The 16,677-nt window shown below is 42.9% G+C and overlaps 1 protein-coding gene across 20 annotated transcripts in view; it reads left to right on the top strand.

The window, feature by feature from the left end:
• Window positions 1–16,677, top strand: part of Cpeb3 (cytoplasmic polyadenylation element binding protein 3) — a 188,280-nt gene that overhangs the window by 81,097 nt on the left and 90,506 nt on the right. For all 20 annotated transcript variants that reach the window (XR_003952770.1, NM_001290827.1, NM_001290828.1 and 17 more), the window contains exon 4: window positions 136–192. Coding sequence is in view for 19 of the 20 variants with exons in the window: in NM_001290827.1 (NP_001277756.1) it covers window positions 136–192 (57 nt within the window). In the remaining variant the exon portion in view is untranslated. The remainder of the gene's footprint in view (window positions 1–135; window positions 193–16,677) is intronic.

Here is a 16,677-nt window from a genome sequence, read left to right as displayed (position 1 = left end):
ATGCTTTGGCCTTGATAGCATTGCTATAGATTAATCTGTAGTGTTTTGTAATGTTTATATTTTGCAGTGTATTTGAAATAATTATATTGTACAATGTTTTCTTTGTGCTTAAAATAAAATTGCTTTATTTTCCAGGACGCATGGGAATAAATTTCCACCATCCAGGAACAGATAACATTATGGCACTTAACAGTAAGTCTTCATACGAAATGCTTTATAAAAGTATCAGTCAGGTTTGCAACATGCAGTTTCTGCTTACTTAGATTTTCACTGGCTCACCTTTCACCGAGCGTGGTATAGAATACTGTGCTTTACAAGTGCGTCCCAGAGTAGGATTTCTGTACCAGCAGCATCAGCGTTACTTGGGAATTTACGAAAACCACACATTACTGGGGGCTCCTGCAGACCTGCTGAATGGGAAAGTTTAAGGTGGATTTGCTTGCATTAGGAGTCGAGTAGGTGATTCTGAGTAAGCAAAAGCTTGAAAACTTGCTGCTCTGAACCAGCCTTGGCAGAACACAACCCTGTGAACCATATCTGGCCTGCTGCCTGTGTGTGTAAATAAGATTTTATATTAATAACGGGAAATACTTGCCAGCTCCTCTAGATACCAGTAGGTGAAGTAATAAAAGAAGGAGAGGTGTAGGGAGGGGGAGGAGGCAGAAAGCTCGAGTGAATAAATTAGCTCATTTATACATAACTCATAAGTTTCTCATTGTGGTAAATAGTCATAGATGTTTCAAGATAGACATTTAGGGATTTTGATAAAATTTGTATATTATAGATGTCAGCATAGCATTTTTGCTGGTCAGAAGTGGTTTTGTCAGTATAATTATGATATTACATTCTAGAGCCACAAATAAATATATATATACATACATACATACATACATACATACATATATATATATATATATATATCCCAGAATGTTGCTGTGCTGCTCAGTGATTTGGTTAGTCAGGGGTAGGGACATGCCTGTAATCCCAGCACTTGAGAGATACAGGCAGAAGATCAGGAGTTTAAGGTTATACTCACTATGTAGAGAGCTTGAGGCCAGCTTAGGCTATTAGAGACTGGTGTAAGAGAATTGTGCCTGAATATTTCATATCACTCATTGCACACAGCACAGCAAATGTTTTCTATAAACATGTATATTTGTAGGTTAGAAAAGGGTAAATGAGGCTACAGCAGAGTCCAGGAGTTAAAGCAGTTCTTATTGGAGGCAGAGGAAGAGAGCTAATACAAACAGAAGCAGTCCCTTGGTAGCTAGAGACAGAAGAAAGGCTCAGTTGGAGAGCTGCTTGAGGTACACAGAGCCAAGCCACAAGGTCTCTGGGTTGAGCAGAGCTGCAAAGGTGAGGTATGTGACTGTAGAGGTCCTAGAAGCAAGGCATAGGATAGGAGCCAATGAACAAATGATGGAAGGGCCACAGGGTATAGTATGCTTCATCATCATTGGGGTTATAGCTGAAATGAAGTCCCAGGGACAGCCAGGAGTTCTCAGCCTATGGGTTCCTTGGAGCACAACTGGGTGGTCAGATAACAGGCCAGAGCCATTGCTCTGTTAGGTGTCCTCATCCTTATGGAACCCAGGGAAGGGAGTTTACTCTTTGTTCTGATATATTCCATACACTCTTGGGCCTGGTTTCTCTCATCCAATTTTAATATGTATCTGTGTGCTCGTGTGTTCCCAGGCTTCGTTATCAGTTTATAGGAAGTTATGGGGGGAATAAGGTATCAGCCCATGCCTTATGGGTGGCACTGGGCAGACATGGTATCTATGTGAACAGAAAGCTGCAGAACCCCTGCTCTTGTTTTACTGCTCAGTGCTCCTTGTGAGATGAAAGTCGCCAAGGGCAAGTCATAGCCTAAAAACTAAGAGGCCAGTGTGATCTCCACACCTTGTTTCCAAAAACAAAAGCCCTGGAAGAAGTGTCTGGCCAATTTGCCTCTCCAGCCTCTATAGACCAAAAACTTTGCTACACGGAAATTGTTTGTTGCCAGAAGGCCTGGTTGAGCTGTTGACTCCCAGAATCGCAGTTTTCTCTTTTGTCAAGTGAGTGATACTGATTTGTGACCTCTTAACCTCTCAGATGTGCAGGCCAATTCCTGGTCTCCAGGGGGGACATACTGAATAAGCATAGGGCTGTGTGTTGTCCCCTTCTTGAAATACCATTAGATTTCTTAAGACAGGTTTTACATTCTCTAAAATATATACACATTTAAAATACACATCTAAAATACCCATACATTTCCTTGGATCTGACACATGCCCCAAGCACATGGAAATCACTGGAACTGCTTGTTGGCAAGTCCTGATCCATGCTATGCATGGTTCCTGTTTGGAGAGCCTTGAGGACAATATAGATTCCAAAGTATGTATACACCTCTCATTTCCTAATTTCTGAAAGAAAGGACACTTTAAACTGAGATTACCCTCTGTGTGTGTGTGTGTGTGTGTGTGTGTGTGTGTAATTGATAACATGCTTAGCTGTGCATCATTAGTAACTATGAGGATACTTCTTTAGATGATGGGAATTGACTGAGAAAGAATAGTGTGGTAGTGTTGTCTGCTTGAAGCAGTTTCTGTGTATCTGAGAAATGACCTAATTTGACATGCAAGGGGCAGAGGATACAGTTTGCTTATTTCTATGTAGAAAATAAAACTGAAAGACATTTTCTTTTGAATAGGTTTCGATTATCTTTGGTTTATAAAATAAGAGACCTCATTTACATGTGGTTTGCTTAAATCTCCTTTTTAGCATCAATTTCATCTCTTAGAGAGAGAAGGCTGATTACCATTCAGAATGGATTTATTGTGTATGGATAGCGTGTGTAGGGGTGAGGGAGTGTTTGCATGTCATGGTATAGGTGTGGAGGTCAGAAGGCCATCTTGCCAATGTCTATGTCACATGTTGAGGAGCTATGTAGATAGGTGGAACGTGGTGGTGAGAAGAGTACACCAGTGTCCATGCCTCCCTGGGTGTTCCGGTAGGCTGGCACATCCAGCTGTCTCCTCAAAGCACACTTTAGAAACAACTGGACTTATGCATTTGCATTACTTATCGTCAGTTCTCGCTCACAGTCATCTCGTCTGGACAGGAGCATAATATCTGTATTGCATGCCGTGTTTGCATACTCTGATACTTTGGCTGTTATAATATTTTTCATCTCATATGTATTGTTGAGCCCAGCTCCTTTAGTGACATGTATCTAACATGGGCAGTCATGTTTGTGAGTATGGTGTTTATTTATTTAGAGACCAGGTTGGCTTGGGAGTTAGAGTCTCCTCCCTCCCCCTCCCAAATGCTGGGATTTCACCCATGTGCCCCATATACAGCCTCGTAGCCTCTGTCCTTCCCACCTCCACCTTCAGATAAACCCAAACATGCACTTGGTCTCTTTGAGAGGGTCTGACTAGCTTGGGCCAGTCACTAGTCCCAATTTGTAGCTGTCAGCACTGTTGCCCTAGACCCCAGGGCAGGCATTGTAACTGTGTGCCCAGTGTCCAGCAACACATAGGCATGTTTTGTCCTCTGTTTTCCCCTATCACTTGTCATCCCAAAGCTCTTGTCCCGTGGAAACCAGTTTTCCCTTTCCCTTAGGAATGATTGAGATCAAATTAAAGATCACTAAAACTTATGATTGCCCTTAGTCCCAGCACTTGGGAGGCAGAGGCAGGGAGATCTCTGTGAGTTCAGGGTCTGCCTGGTCTACACAGTAAGTTCCAGGACAGCCAGGACTACATAGAGAGACCTTGTCTCAAGTAAAACAAAACAAAAATCACTAAAACTTTATCAGTTCACAATTTTTTATTTTTTTTCCCCTTTGGATTTGTTTTATTTTGTTTTTCGAGACAGGGATTCTCTGTGTAGCCCTGGCTGTCCTAGAATTCACTCTGTAGACCAGGCTGGCCTCAAACTCAGAAATCCACCTGTCTCTGTCTCCTAAGTGCTGGGATTAAAGGCGTGTGCCACCACTGCCGGGCACAATTTTTGATCATTGAAAGGGACTAAATATAAGTTGAACTATATTTTTAACAAAGAAAGGGAATCAGGTGGTATTGGCACACACCTTTTTTTTCTTTTTTTTAAAAATTGGATATTTTCTCCATTTACATTTCAAATGCTATCCCAAAAGTCCCCTATACCCTCCCCTCCCCCCCCCTGCTCCCCCACCCACTCCCACTTCTTGGCCCTGGCTTTCCCCTGTACTGGGGCATATAAAGTTTGCTAGACCAAGGGTTCTCTCTTCCCAATGATGGCCAACTAGGCCATCTTCTGCTACATATGCAGCTAGAGACATGAGCTCTGGGGTTACTGATTAGTTCATATTGTTGTTCCACCTATAGGGTTGCAGATCCCTTCAGCTCTTGGGTACTTTCTCTAGCTCCTCCATTGTGGGCCCTGTGTTCCATCCTATAGATGACTGTGAGCCTCCACTTCTGTATTTGCCAGACACTGGCAAAGCCTCGCAGGAGACAGCTATATCAGGGTCCTTTCAGCAAAATCTTGCTGGCATATGGCACACACCTTTAATCCCAGTACTTGGATCTCTGTGAGTTCCAGGCCAGTCTGGTTTATAGAGCAAGGTTTGGGACAGCCAGGGCTACACAGAGAAACCCTGTCTCTTAAAACCAAATAAAATAAATAAAATAAAAGAGGGAGGGGAGTGGCTAAGAAGACATAGGATATAGGAGAAATGATTTGTCGGTGGCTCACACTTGTAATCCCAGCACTTGAGATAGCAAGTTGAAGATGAGCCTGGGCAGCACAGTGGCACTGTTGAAAGGTAGAGTGGAGGAAGCACGTGAACGTAGCTCCTCCTTTCTTACCGTGAACAAGTAGGCCCTTTCCTCTAGAGTGGGGAGTATGTTCCCTTCCTGCTGTAGTAATTATCCATTGACCCATCTTCTTTATTCTTACTCCAAAGACACTAAGTTTGCATAATACATCTTTTTCCCTTCCAGAAAAGGAGGGAGGCCTTTGAGGGTGCTCTGGCTACCTTTGTAGTAATGTTTGTATCAGGCAGACCTGTGCTTCTCTGCACTGAGTATGCAGTTGTTTTAGCAGTCGTGGCCTCCCATAGAAGTATGGTAGTTTTTCCTCTCAGAAAAGTGCCTCTATAACTGGTCCAAGTCAACCAATTTAAGGTCAAATTCATGTTCAAAGCCAGAACACTCAGTATCCACTTAGGAGGCATTGCTGCTGAGGGTATGCAATTTATTCCTTTGGACTTTATTCCCTTTTGCAGTTGAAAATAGGCTGTGGGGGGCCGGGCATGGTGGCGCACGTCTTTAATCCCAGTACTTGAGAGGCAGAGGCAGGCAAATTTCTGAGTTCGAGGCCAGCCTAGTCTACAGAGTGAGTTCCAGGACAGCCAGGGCTACACAGAGAAACCCTGTCTCGGGGGAAAAAAAAAAAAAAAAAAAAAAGAAAGGCTGTGGGGATCTGGCAAGGTAAGGAGGCTGCCTGGTGAGCACACAGAGGAGTGTGCCTTAGGGCCGGGGGGGGGGGGGGGTGCTGAGCATCTGAAAGCACAGGACGGACGCCTGCCCACACAGCATGGAGGTAAGACAGCTGCGGTGGCCATGTTTGGGGTCAGGCCTGTCTCATGTCACCTCTTAACAAGCTTCATAACCTTAGGGCTTCAGTCTTTTTTTTTTTCCATTTTTTATTAGGTATTTAGCTCATTTACATTTCCAATGCTATACCAAAAGTCCCCCATACCCACCCACCCCCAATCCCCTACCCACCCACTCCCCCTTTTTGGCCCTGGTGTTCCCCTGTACTGGGGCATATAAAGTTTGCAAGTCCAATGGGCCTCTCTTTGCAGTGATGGCCGACTAGGCCATCTTTTGATACATATGCAGCTAGAGACAAGAGCTCCAGGGTACTGCTTAGTTCATATTGTTGTTCCACCTATAGGGTTGCAGTTCCCTTTAGTTCCTTGGGTGCTTTCTCTAGTTCCTCCATTGGGGGCCCTGTGGTCCATTCAATATCAGTCTTAACACCTCTTTGTCTCTGATTTCTTCCCATGTAAAGTAGAGGTAAAGATCATAAAGGTGGGGCTATAGCACAGGGTCTTGTAGAGCAAGCTTGTGTGCTTTGCCTTTTCGTCTAGTCTCAGTTTTATAGCTGCCTGCTAAAACTCTCCCTCAATTTGCATGTCAGAGTGCAAAACAAAAGATATATTATATTGATTATTTTTGTTTTTGAGGCAACCTTGAATTTGCACGTTCCTCCTGCTTCCGAGCCACTGTGCCTGCTTTTTTGTTGTTGGTTTTTGCTTGTTTCATTTTTGAGATAGAGCCTTCATAGGTAGGTCAGGCTGACTTTGAACTCCCAGCCATTGGTCTTGCTGCCTTAGCCTCTGGAGGGTGGGGCTATAGTCATGTGCTAGTGTGCCTGGCATTTAAAGTCTTCATTGCCATTTCATTCTGACATCTTCCATGTTGCCATTACTGTTTGAAGTTAGAGGTAAGTGGAAAAGCTGTCATGCCGTGGCCCTCTGACAGAGGAGGGTCATTAAGCCACACTCTTCCTCATCAGAGTGCCCAAAGCAGTTAGGGACTGATGAGTTCTAGAGGACAACCTGAACAGCTTGAACTCTTAAAATGTTAATATCTTAAAAGGGAATATGGAGCTGGGGAGGGTGGGGCCTGAGAAGCTGGAAGCCCTGGGTTTCATCACCCTGCACTGCAGTAAAAGACAAACCTACAGCAGCACAATGCCCGGGAGGACACCCAGCTGCTTGAGAGGTCCCAAGTCATTCACTGACCACTGAACGCCTTGTCCATAGCCCACACCCTGGGCACTTGGAATGTTAGCCGAAGCTGTCCTCTCCATGTCCCTTCTTAACTGACGTCTTGACAATATTTTGGAATGTCTGTCTGTATTTGTGTTAGAACTGGGAGCTGACAGTGCATTTGTTAAGTTAAAAGAGAAAACTTGAAGGTTATTGGTGTATTTTGTGTCAGGCAGACTCCTGTGTGGCTGCTTGGTCTCTTCTCCCTGCGTCTCATCTTTGCTGAGTGTGAATTCCTTGGGGAGGATCAGCTGAGAGGAAGTGGCAGAGGGAGCAGAGCACATGCATGTGTTTGTGCCAGAATAGGAAGAAATCAGCTTTGCTAGAATTCCCAATGGAAATTTTTAAAAATTGAAGAGCACATTGTTGTTATTTTTGCTCACTGTGAGTGATATATATGTATATATATGTATGTGTGTGTATATATGTGTGTGTGTGTGTGTGTGTGTGTGTAAAATATATTTTTTGTTTTGTTAAGACAGGGTCTTGATATATAACTTTGGCTGGCCTGGAACTTACTGTGCAGTCCAGGCTAGCCTCAAACTTGAGGTAATTCCCCCGTCTTAGCCTCCTAAGTGGTAGAATTACAGGTTTGGGTGACCATACCTGATTCTAAGGATATATGCTTTGTGTGTTTGTGGGGTTGTGTGTATTTGTATGGTGTCTTCATCAGTCTCCTCACTTTTGAGATAGGTGTTTTCACGGAACATGGAGGTCAGCAATTCCTCCAGGCTGACTGGCTAGTGAGCTTCACTGATCCTTCTGTCTCTTCCCTGTTCCTATACCCCATGCCCTGGCACCCGAGTGGTAGGGTTATAGACATGTGCTGCTGTGCTGACTTCTGCGTGGGTCCTGGGGACTGAACTCAGACCCTCCTGCTTGTAAGGCAAGCAGTTTTAGTGAGTGAGCCATATCTCCAGCCCTGTTTTGTTTTGATCTCGGCTTTTGATTTTTTTGTTTTTGTTATGTTTTGTTTTTTAAGAGAGGTTTTCATATAGCTCAATTTGGTCTTGAATTTGCTATATAGTTGAGGCTGGCCTTAAACTTGATAACCAGCAAAGAAAATAATTTCATTATATTAATCTGTTTATTTTAAGACAAGATTTTGCCATGTAGCTCCATCTGGCTCAGGAACTGACAGAGATCCTCCTGCCTCTTCTTTCTGAATATTAAGATTAGAGGCATAAGCCACCACACCAAGCAGAACATAATCTCAGAGGGTAATATGATAGTGAAATAGTTTTTCTGAGACTCACAAACTGAAGTAAATCTTTGAGACTTTGAAAATTTTGTAGACAAGATATCCTTTGCTGTTCTTTATAAATCTGAGCAGACTTATGAATTAAAATACAAGTATAATGTGAACACATTATAAGTAATGGATAATTAAATAGTAATTAGAGAAATATATGATGTTTAAAATACATTTGAAATAGGTTTGGATAGATGCTCTAAAACAATACTGTAAGGGGCCTGAGAGATTTTGTTTTTTATGTTACTAAGGCAGGGACTAATAGAGATAATTTAATATGGGCTCTGGCACAAGTGTTAAGAGGAGCATGGGCATGGGCTTGTCCTAAGAGAGTGTAACAGAGTGGTCCCTGTGTGCGGCTGGGTCTTTACAGATGGGGAAACTGGGGCACTCAAGAAGCTGTGCAGGACTTAACCAAGGTGACAAGTTGGAACCAGGATCAAAGCTTTCTGCCTCCAGCTTGAAGGTGCTTCTTTTTGCTTTAAATACTTCACACACACACACACACACACACACAGTTTTAGCACAAGCATATAATTTAGTACCAGTGTAAAAATTCCTTTTCTTTTATTACTGTAATATCTCTCTCTCTCTCTCTCTCTCTCTCTCTCTCTCTCTCTCTCTCTCTCTCTCTCTCTCTCTCTCTCTCTCTCTCCTGAAAAATATTATGTCCAGCCTGGTCTACATAGCTTGAACATTATAAATAAGTTAAGTTTGAAATTGTCTTGTGATTTTTTAATGGATTTTAGAAGAGATTCCTCTTGAATATGGAATCACTTGGTAACAGGAGTTGATTTTCTTTCTCATAGTAACGATGTAGGAACCAGCTAGTTTCTTACTGTTCCTTATGGACTTCCTGATAGCTTTCTCCACGTATGTAAACAGTGTATCCTGGATTTCCTGTTTGCAGCATTCACCACACATGTAATTAATTAAAAATCCAGAGCTTAATCTGTAAACATTTCAAAGACCTCTCATGATGCCAATTATAACTCAGTGAAGAACAACACAAAATGTATTTCAAGACCTTAGCTGATGCACAGTGATACAGCAGTAGTCCGTCAGCAGCAAAGCTCTGGTTTGATCCCATGCTGCAGAAGAGAAAGTGTGTTTGTGCACCTGTATACATTATACAAAGACATTCAACCTTTTTTTTTCCTTACTCTGACGACTAGAAAAGAAAGATGCTTACTTTTTTTCATGGGTGTAATATGTATAATAGACATGTGACATTTTGTGATGCTTTGATACTGGTATACAGTATGCAAAAATTCAGGATATTTAGCATATTCATCACGTCACATGTTTCCCTTTTCTTTGTGATGAAAATGTTCAAAAATCTGATTATTGCTGGGGCTAATGGCAGAGGCCTGTAATCCCAGAGACTCAAGAGACTGAGGAAGATGGATCATGAATTCAAGCCAGCCTGGATTACAGAGCAATTTCAAGGTCACCCTGTGCCAGGAGGAGGAGGAACAGAGACTGGGGCTGAGGGACCGGACACAGAGATACTAGGAGCTGGGAAGATGGCTCAGTTGGTAAAGCTCTTGCCACACACGACTGAGGACCTGAGCTTAATTTCCGCCATCCACACAAAAGCCTCACACGATAGCATGCACTGTAATCCCAGAGCCAGGGAAGATGGATATTTGGAGCTTCCTGGCTAGCTAGACTTGTCTAATTGGTGAGCCACAGGCCAGTGAGAGATCCTGTCTCCAGAACAGTGTGGATGGTACCTGAGTAGGAACATTATCTAAGGTTGTCCTCTGTCCTTCAAATACATGTGTACACACATGCATGTGCACGCACACACGTGAGTGGGAACACACATAAAACCCAAATCAGGACTGGAGAGATGCTGCAGTTAGTAAAATGCTTCCATGCAAGCATGAGGACCCGAGTTCAGTCCCCAACACCCACATACAAACTTACCACAGCAACATGTAATCCCAGCCCTGCTGGACAGGGACTGGAGGATCTCTGCAGTTTGCTGGCTAGCCACTCTAGCCTAACTGGTGAGCTCCAGGTTCAGTGAGAGACCCTGCCTTTAAAAATATGGTGGGGAACAACTGAGGAAGACACCTGAAGTCAACCTCTAATTTCTACACACATGCACATACAGTCGCATATGTGTGCACACATGAACACATATACAGAAATTGGTTAAGATGTATGAAAGTTCTTATTCAACATTTCTCAAAAGAAGACATTCACATAATAGCCAATAGGAATTAAAAACAAGACAAAGCCCAAAACTCATTACTGCTTAACACTCAGGAATTGCAAATCCAAACCACAAGGAGGTGGTACTTCATTTCTGTTGGAATGACTCTTATCAATATGACAGTGAGTGATGGGCAGAATGTGGAGAAAAGCAACCCCCCACCCCCCCACACACACACACATGCACGCATCTCCAATCCTGCCAGTGGTCAACATTGACTAGCACAGCTATTAATAGTACAGCTCTAGTATGGGTGTTCTTTTTTAAAAATTAAAAATAGAACTGTCACATGACCCTGCAGTCAAAGGTATAGATTCAAAGGAAATTATACCTGCATGCCCATGACCATTAAGGCATATTCCACAGTATCCAGGTATCTATGAAAGGATGGGTGAGATATGAATACACAGTAGACTGCTACTCAGACAAAAAAAAAATGATGAAATACCAGGGCCAGCGAGCTGGCTCAGCAGGCAAAGTCACTCACTGCCAAGCCTAGCAACCTGAGTTCAACCCCTGGACCTGCATGGTGGCGCCCGCCCGTTTGTGGGATGTAGCTTTAATCCTGGTGTTTGTATTCACTGCGCAAGTTTCAGCCAAGTGGAAAGTAGCTTTTCTTCAGGCTAGGAGTCAGGCCAGGTGTGGGGCAGATGAGGGGCTGCTGCTTGTGGCTGGAGCGGTTCCCAAACTCCCAAATAAGTTATTTTTGGTAACCTTCTTCTATGAAGGAACCCTTGTTCCTGTGAGAGAAGCCTTGCAGGAGGCAAGAGACGTGGAACACGGACCAGAGAGAGGGCCCAGCACTGGCGCTGCTGACTCCTGAACACATCAGCAGCCATGTGCTTGACCACTCTTTGTAACTCACCACTCTGTTTGGAGGTTCACAATTGTGGAATTAGCAAGTATTGGTTGGCTCAAGTAATCAGAAACTGAAGATTTATATAATGTTTGAAGAGATCGCACAAGGTTTTTGACATAGTGGTCTGGAGAAGAAGCTTGTTGAAAGGCTCCAGCTGTTTTTCTTTCTTTCTTTCTTTCCTTCTTTCTTTCCTTCTTTCTTTCTTTCTTTCTTTCTTTCTTTCTTTCTTTCTTTCCTTCTTTCTTTCCTTCTTTCTTTCTTTCTTTCTTTCTTTCTTTCTTTCTTCCTTCCTTCCTTCCTTCCTTCCTTCCTTCCTTCCTTCCTTCCTTTCTTTCTTTCTTTCTTTCTTTCTTTCTTTCTTTCTTTCTTTCTTTCTTTCTTTCTTTTTGTCTCTTAACAAGGTCTTGGCACCATAACACACCCTGGTCTGCAACTCTTGATTCTCTTGATTCTCTTGCCTCAGTCTCAGGATGGGCCAAAAGTATGTGCTACTACCGTGGGCCAACTGCTAAATATTGAGCTCCTTTCTCTGTAGTATGCAAATTCTCAGGCCAGTTCGATGCTGGATCAGTTGGACACAGTTCCCAGGGCATAAATCATCAACAGACTATCCTCGGTTTTCTTCAGCACACTTAAACATTAAAACTATTTTACTCAATGGGATTCTCCTTTATAAAGTATCTCAGTAATGCTACTACCATGCTTACTAATCATTATTGTTAATTTTGAAGTTTATAAAGAGATAAGAAGGTCTTCCTAAGAAAGATGGATTAGAATCAGAGAAATGGAGGAGTTTAGAATACTAAAGTAATTTATAATAAGGTGTGAGTGTAGTAGATGAAGATGTGCTGTTTCTACCTGATGTGCTCATTGTGTCTATGGAGAACTCTACCTTCTCTGCTATTGCTGGCTTGGTTTGAGAATCATTGGACTAGAAGTATCTTTTCAGCTACTATTACAATGAAGAAACAAGTAGAACACTTGGGGACAACCCTCCCCCTCCTATTCTTTGGGTGCTTACAATCTGATGAAGGGAATGGGAACTTTTTGGTCTTAACCTTAAGCTTTTATGTGGAATTTTTCTATGACTAACTTCCAGTAGAAGCTAAAAGACAACATTAGATGTTTAAATACGTGGGGGGGGGGTGGGCATGTGTAAGTGAGCAAAGGTTGAACACAGGCCCTCGTGCATGCTAGGTAAGTGCACAATCCCCAGCTACAATCCCAGTCCACTGACTGTAACTTAATATATTGCCTACTAAAATGGTGATTTTAGCAAATGTTTGAACCAGGTGTAGTGTAGTTTATTCCAGCTATCTGGAGGCCAAGGCTGGGCAGTATGAGTTTGAGGCTAGCCTGCTCTACATGAGTTCCAGGACAATCAGAGCAGCACAGTGAGACCTTGTCTCAAAAAACAAACTGGTAGAAGCTGGAGAGGGATGGCTCAGCAGTTTAGAACACATATCGTTCTTGCTTTCAAGGGGCCAAAGGTTTTTTTTTTAAGTTATTTTTTTAAAGATTTATTTATTTATTTTATGTATATGACTACACTGTAGCTGTACAGATGGTTGTAAGCTATCCTGTGGTTGCTGGAAATTGAACTCAGGGCCTCTGCTTGTTCAGGTCCCGCTCACTCCGGCCCAGAGATTTATTTATTATTATATGTAAGTACACTGTAGCTGTCTTTAGACACACGAGTAGAGAGTATCAGATCTCATTACAGATGGTTGTAAGTCACCATGTGGTTGCTGGGATTTGAACTCAGAACCTTAGGAAGAACAGTCAGTGCTCTTAACTGCTGAGCCATCTCTCCACCCCCCATATAGGCCAAGTTTTATTCCCAATACTCACCATGTAGGTAGCTCACTAGTGCTTATAACTCTAGCTACAGGAGTATCTGAAACCTTCAGCATTTGAGGGCACCCAAACATGTGTGCATATACACATGCACACAACTAAAAAAAATAACAAATCCTTTAAAAATTCAGTTGCCAATTAAACACACAATGATTGCTGGTCTCAAGATACAGATGAGTTGGTGGAGTGGGTGCCTAGCATACAGGATGTCCTGGGTTTGAGTCCCCGTATTCCCAGACTTCATGGAGGTAGAACAGGAGGATCAGAAGTTGTAGGTTCCTCTACTGGATAGGGAGTTTGAGTCTAGTTATGGCTACATGAGGCCCTGTTTAAAAATATTGTTTGCAAGGGTTGTTTTGTTTTTGAGATACCCTGGGCTGTCCTGGGCGTTGCTAAGTAGCTAGCGGAGGATGACCTAGAATCCTTCCTCCTCCTTCGAGAGCCTTCCAGAAGCTGGGGTCTCAGGCCTGTTTTCTCATACCTAGCACACGAGGGGGGTTGCTTTTTGTGTGTTTGTTTGAGACAGGATTAGAAGGAAAGTAGTCAAGTAGCATTTTGCCATATTGTAACTTTGATATGTATGCTAAATAGCATGGCAGATATATTTATTAGTTTACAGGCTCTTACAATGAATTAATACATGAAATCCAAATGCTACCGTAGTATACAGTCATACACTCATTATACATGTAAAGCAGGTGATGTTTAAAAAATGTTGGTAGGAATTAAAGTTCAGGAACCAGGTCCAGTGGTGAATACCTTTAAGGTTTCAGCATTTAGGAGACAAGGGTAGGTGAATTTCTTGAGTTCCAGGTCAGTCTGGTCTACAGAGCAAGTTTCAGGAAAGCCAGGGACACACAGAGAACCCTCTCTCAAAATAATGATGATGATGATGATGATGATGATGATGATGATGATGATGATAATAGTGTTCAAAGATACTAAAAACTCCTCAGGAAACTCAGAGCTGGTAAACACGGTAAGAAAGGTAGGAAGAAGTCAACATGTAGGGCGCAGTGTGGTAGAACACATCTTTAATCCCAGCACTCGGGCAGGAAACACCATAGGAGGAGCTCAGTTGCAGACCACTCTAGTTTACATAGCAAGTTCCAGGGCTACACAGTGAGACAGTCTAAAAAACCAAAACAAACCTAAAATACTACAATAACCCTAACCAAAGAACTGAAAGACATCTAACATGAAAGCTTTAAAACAGGGAAGAAGCCAGCTGGTGCTGTCACTTTATGGGAAGGCTCTTGCTGTACAAGTCTGGTGGCCTCAGCCCAGCCCCGGGCCCATGGGCGTGCATGGAGAGCACAACTCCACATATTGTCCTCTCGCTCCCACCTGTGTGCCTGGCCCCATTGCCCGTAATAGCAATGTAAAAAGCACGGAAGGGTTTCTACATTATCCTTGTGCTCATGGACTAGCAGCCTTAATATTGTGAAAATGACTGTTATTAACAAAAAGGATCTACAGACTCAGTGATGTTGTCATTGGAATTCCAATGGCATTCTTCCCAGAACGAGGAAAAAAATCCTAAAATTCCTGAGCACAAAAGTTAATCATGAATAGAAAGAGCAGTGCTGTAGGTACCACAGCATTCCATCTCAAATATTACAGAGCTAGACTAAGAAAAAAACAAAACAAAAACGCATGGTACAGGCACAAAAACAATTTGTAGGTAGACCAATAGAATAGAATAGGAGACTCGGGCCAAGCATGGTGCATATTTGTAATCTCAGAACCCTGGAGATTATGGCAAAAGGATACAGGCAAAAAGCCTGGACTACTACTACTGTATAAGTTCTGCCATGTGTTTTAGCCTAAACTACTGCTGGCTTAAACACAGGAACAAATAGGAAGCCAGACATAATGGTGTTCACCTGTCATCCCAGCACCCTGTAGGTGGAGGCAAGAGGATTGAGAGTTTAACATGAGCTGGGGCTTGATCTCCATGAGACCTAGTCTCAAACCAAACAAACCACAGATGGATAGAGCCATCTCATCTTTGACAAAATCAAGAATATACATAGAAGGGGCTGGAGAGATGGCTCGGTGGTTAAAGAACACTGGCTGTTCTTCCTGGGTTCAGCTCTCAGCACTGACATGGTGGCTCACGGCTGTCTATAACAACAGTTCCAGGGGATTCAACACCCTCACACAGATATATATGCAGGCAAACACCAATGCACATAGAATAAAATAAAGAAATAAAAAAGAATATACATAGGAAAAAAAGCATCTTCAAAACATGGTGCTGAGGAAACAGGGTGTCCACATATAAAAGAATGTCACAAGACTTATCTTCAGCCTACAATAAAACCAAAAAAATCAAACTGAAACAAAGACATGTGTGTTCAACATGGATGAAGGGCCTTAAAGCCACTCTGAAACTGTTTAGGGAAACATAGGAGTGTGTGGTGCCAACTTTCTGCAAAGGGCTCCCACAGCCTAGGGAAGAATTCTAAGAGTTCAAGTTCTTTACAAAGCCAAAGAGACCACTGACAGAGTGAGGAGACCGCCTATAGAACAGGGAAAAGCCTGTTTGTACACCCAGCAGGGGATTAATATCCAGAATGTGGTCAAAATTGAAAAAAAAAAAAAAAACCCTCATCAAAACAATGAATGGAAGTAACAAATTGAATGGGCATGCCTCACCTCAAAGGAAGAACTGCAGATGGCCAATAACTACCCAGAAAAGTGTTCAACAAACCTAGCCATAAAACAAATGCCAACTACAACTGCCTTGGTTTTATCTCACCCCCAGCAGTGTGGCTAACAGCAAGAAAACAAATGGAAACAGCCTGGTGTGGTGACTCACACATGTGACCCTGCCACTTGGGAGGGGCAGAGGAAGGAGTTTGAGGTCAGCCTGGGCTACAGAGTGAGAAACCCTGTCTCAAAGGAAAGATACAGAGGTTCGAGAAACCCTGGTACATGGCTGACAGGAGTGTAAATTTGTGTAGCCACTATGCCACTCTGTATGGAGACTCCTAACAACCCCAAATCTAGCAGTCACCTAACAGCAACAGTCCTGGGTATACACTCAAAGGATTCTAAGTCAGGATTCCACAGAGGCAGAGACACAGGCATATTTATTGCTGCCACCCTAAGCGTCCATCAGTAGATGAGAAAATGTGGAACACAGGCGTTATAACACATGCCTGTAACCCCAGCACTGCAGAGGCAGGCCGATCTCTTGAGTTTCTAAATAGAGTGTTGCAGGACAGTCAGGGATATACAGTAAGAGCCTGTACTTTTAAAATGTGGTATGTATGTATGTGTGTGTGTGTGTGTGTGTGTATATATATATATATATATAATGAAATCTCAGTTATGAAGACAAGTGGAATTATGGCACGTGGGAAATGAATGAATAATTATGTTAAAATAAGCCCATGCTAGAAGATCATTTCCTCTCATGCAGAATCAACCCAAGCACATGCATGAGTGCACACACCACTGCCACCAAGGCCATCGCCACCAAAGGAGGAGGAGGAGGAGGGGGGAACCAGAGAGAATAAACCACACGTGTCATAAAAGTAGAAGGTGACACTGTTTGAGAGTAGGAAGGAGACCAACAAGAGGGAGAGGCGGAGGAAGACAGTGTAGGGCAAACAAGAACAAGGCAGCATGGGGTCCACATGTTGGAAATGTCACAGTGAAGCCCATTT

Source organism: Mus musculus, chromosome 19, assembly GCF_000001635.26.
Source record: "Mus musculus strain C57BL/6J chromosome 19, GRCm38.p6 C57BL/6J".
Lineage (NCBI taxonomy): Eukaryota > Metazoa > Chordata > Mammalia > Rodentia > Muridae > Mus > Mus musculus.
This window is presented reverse-complemented; position numbering and strand designations above follow the sequence as displayed.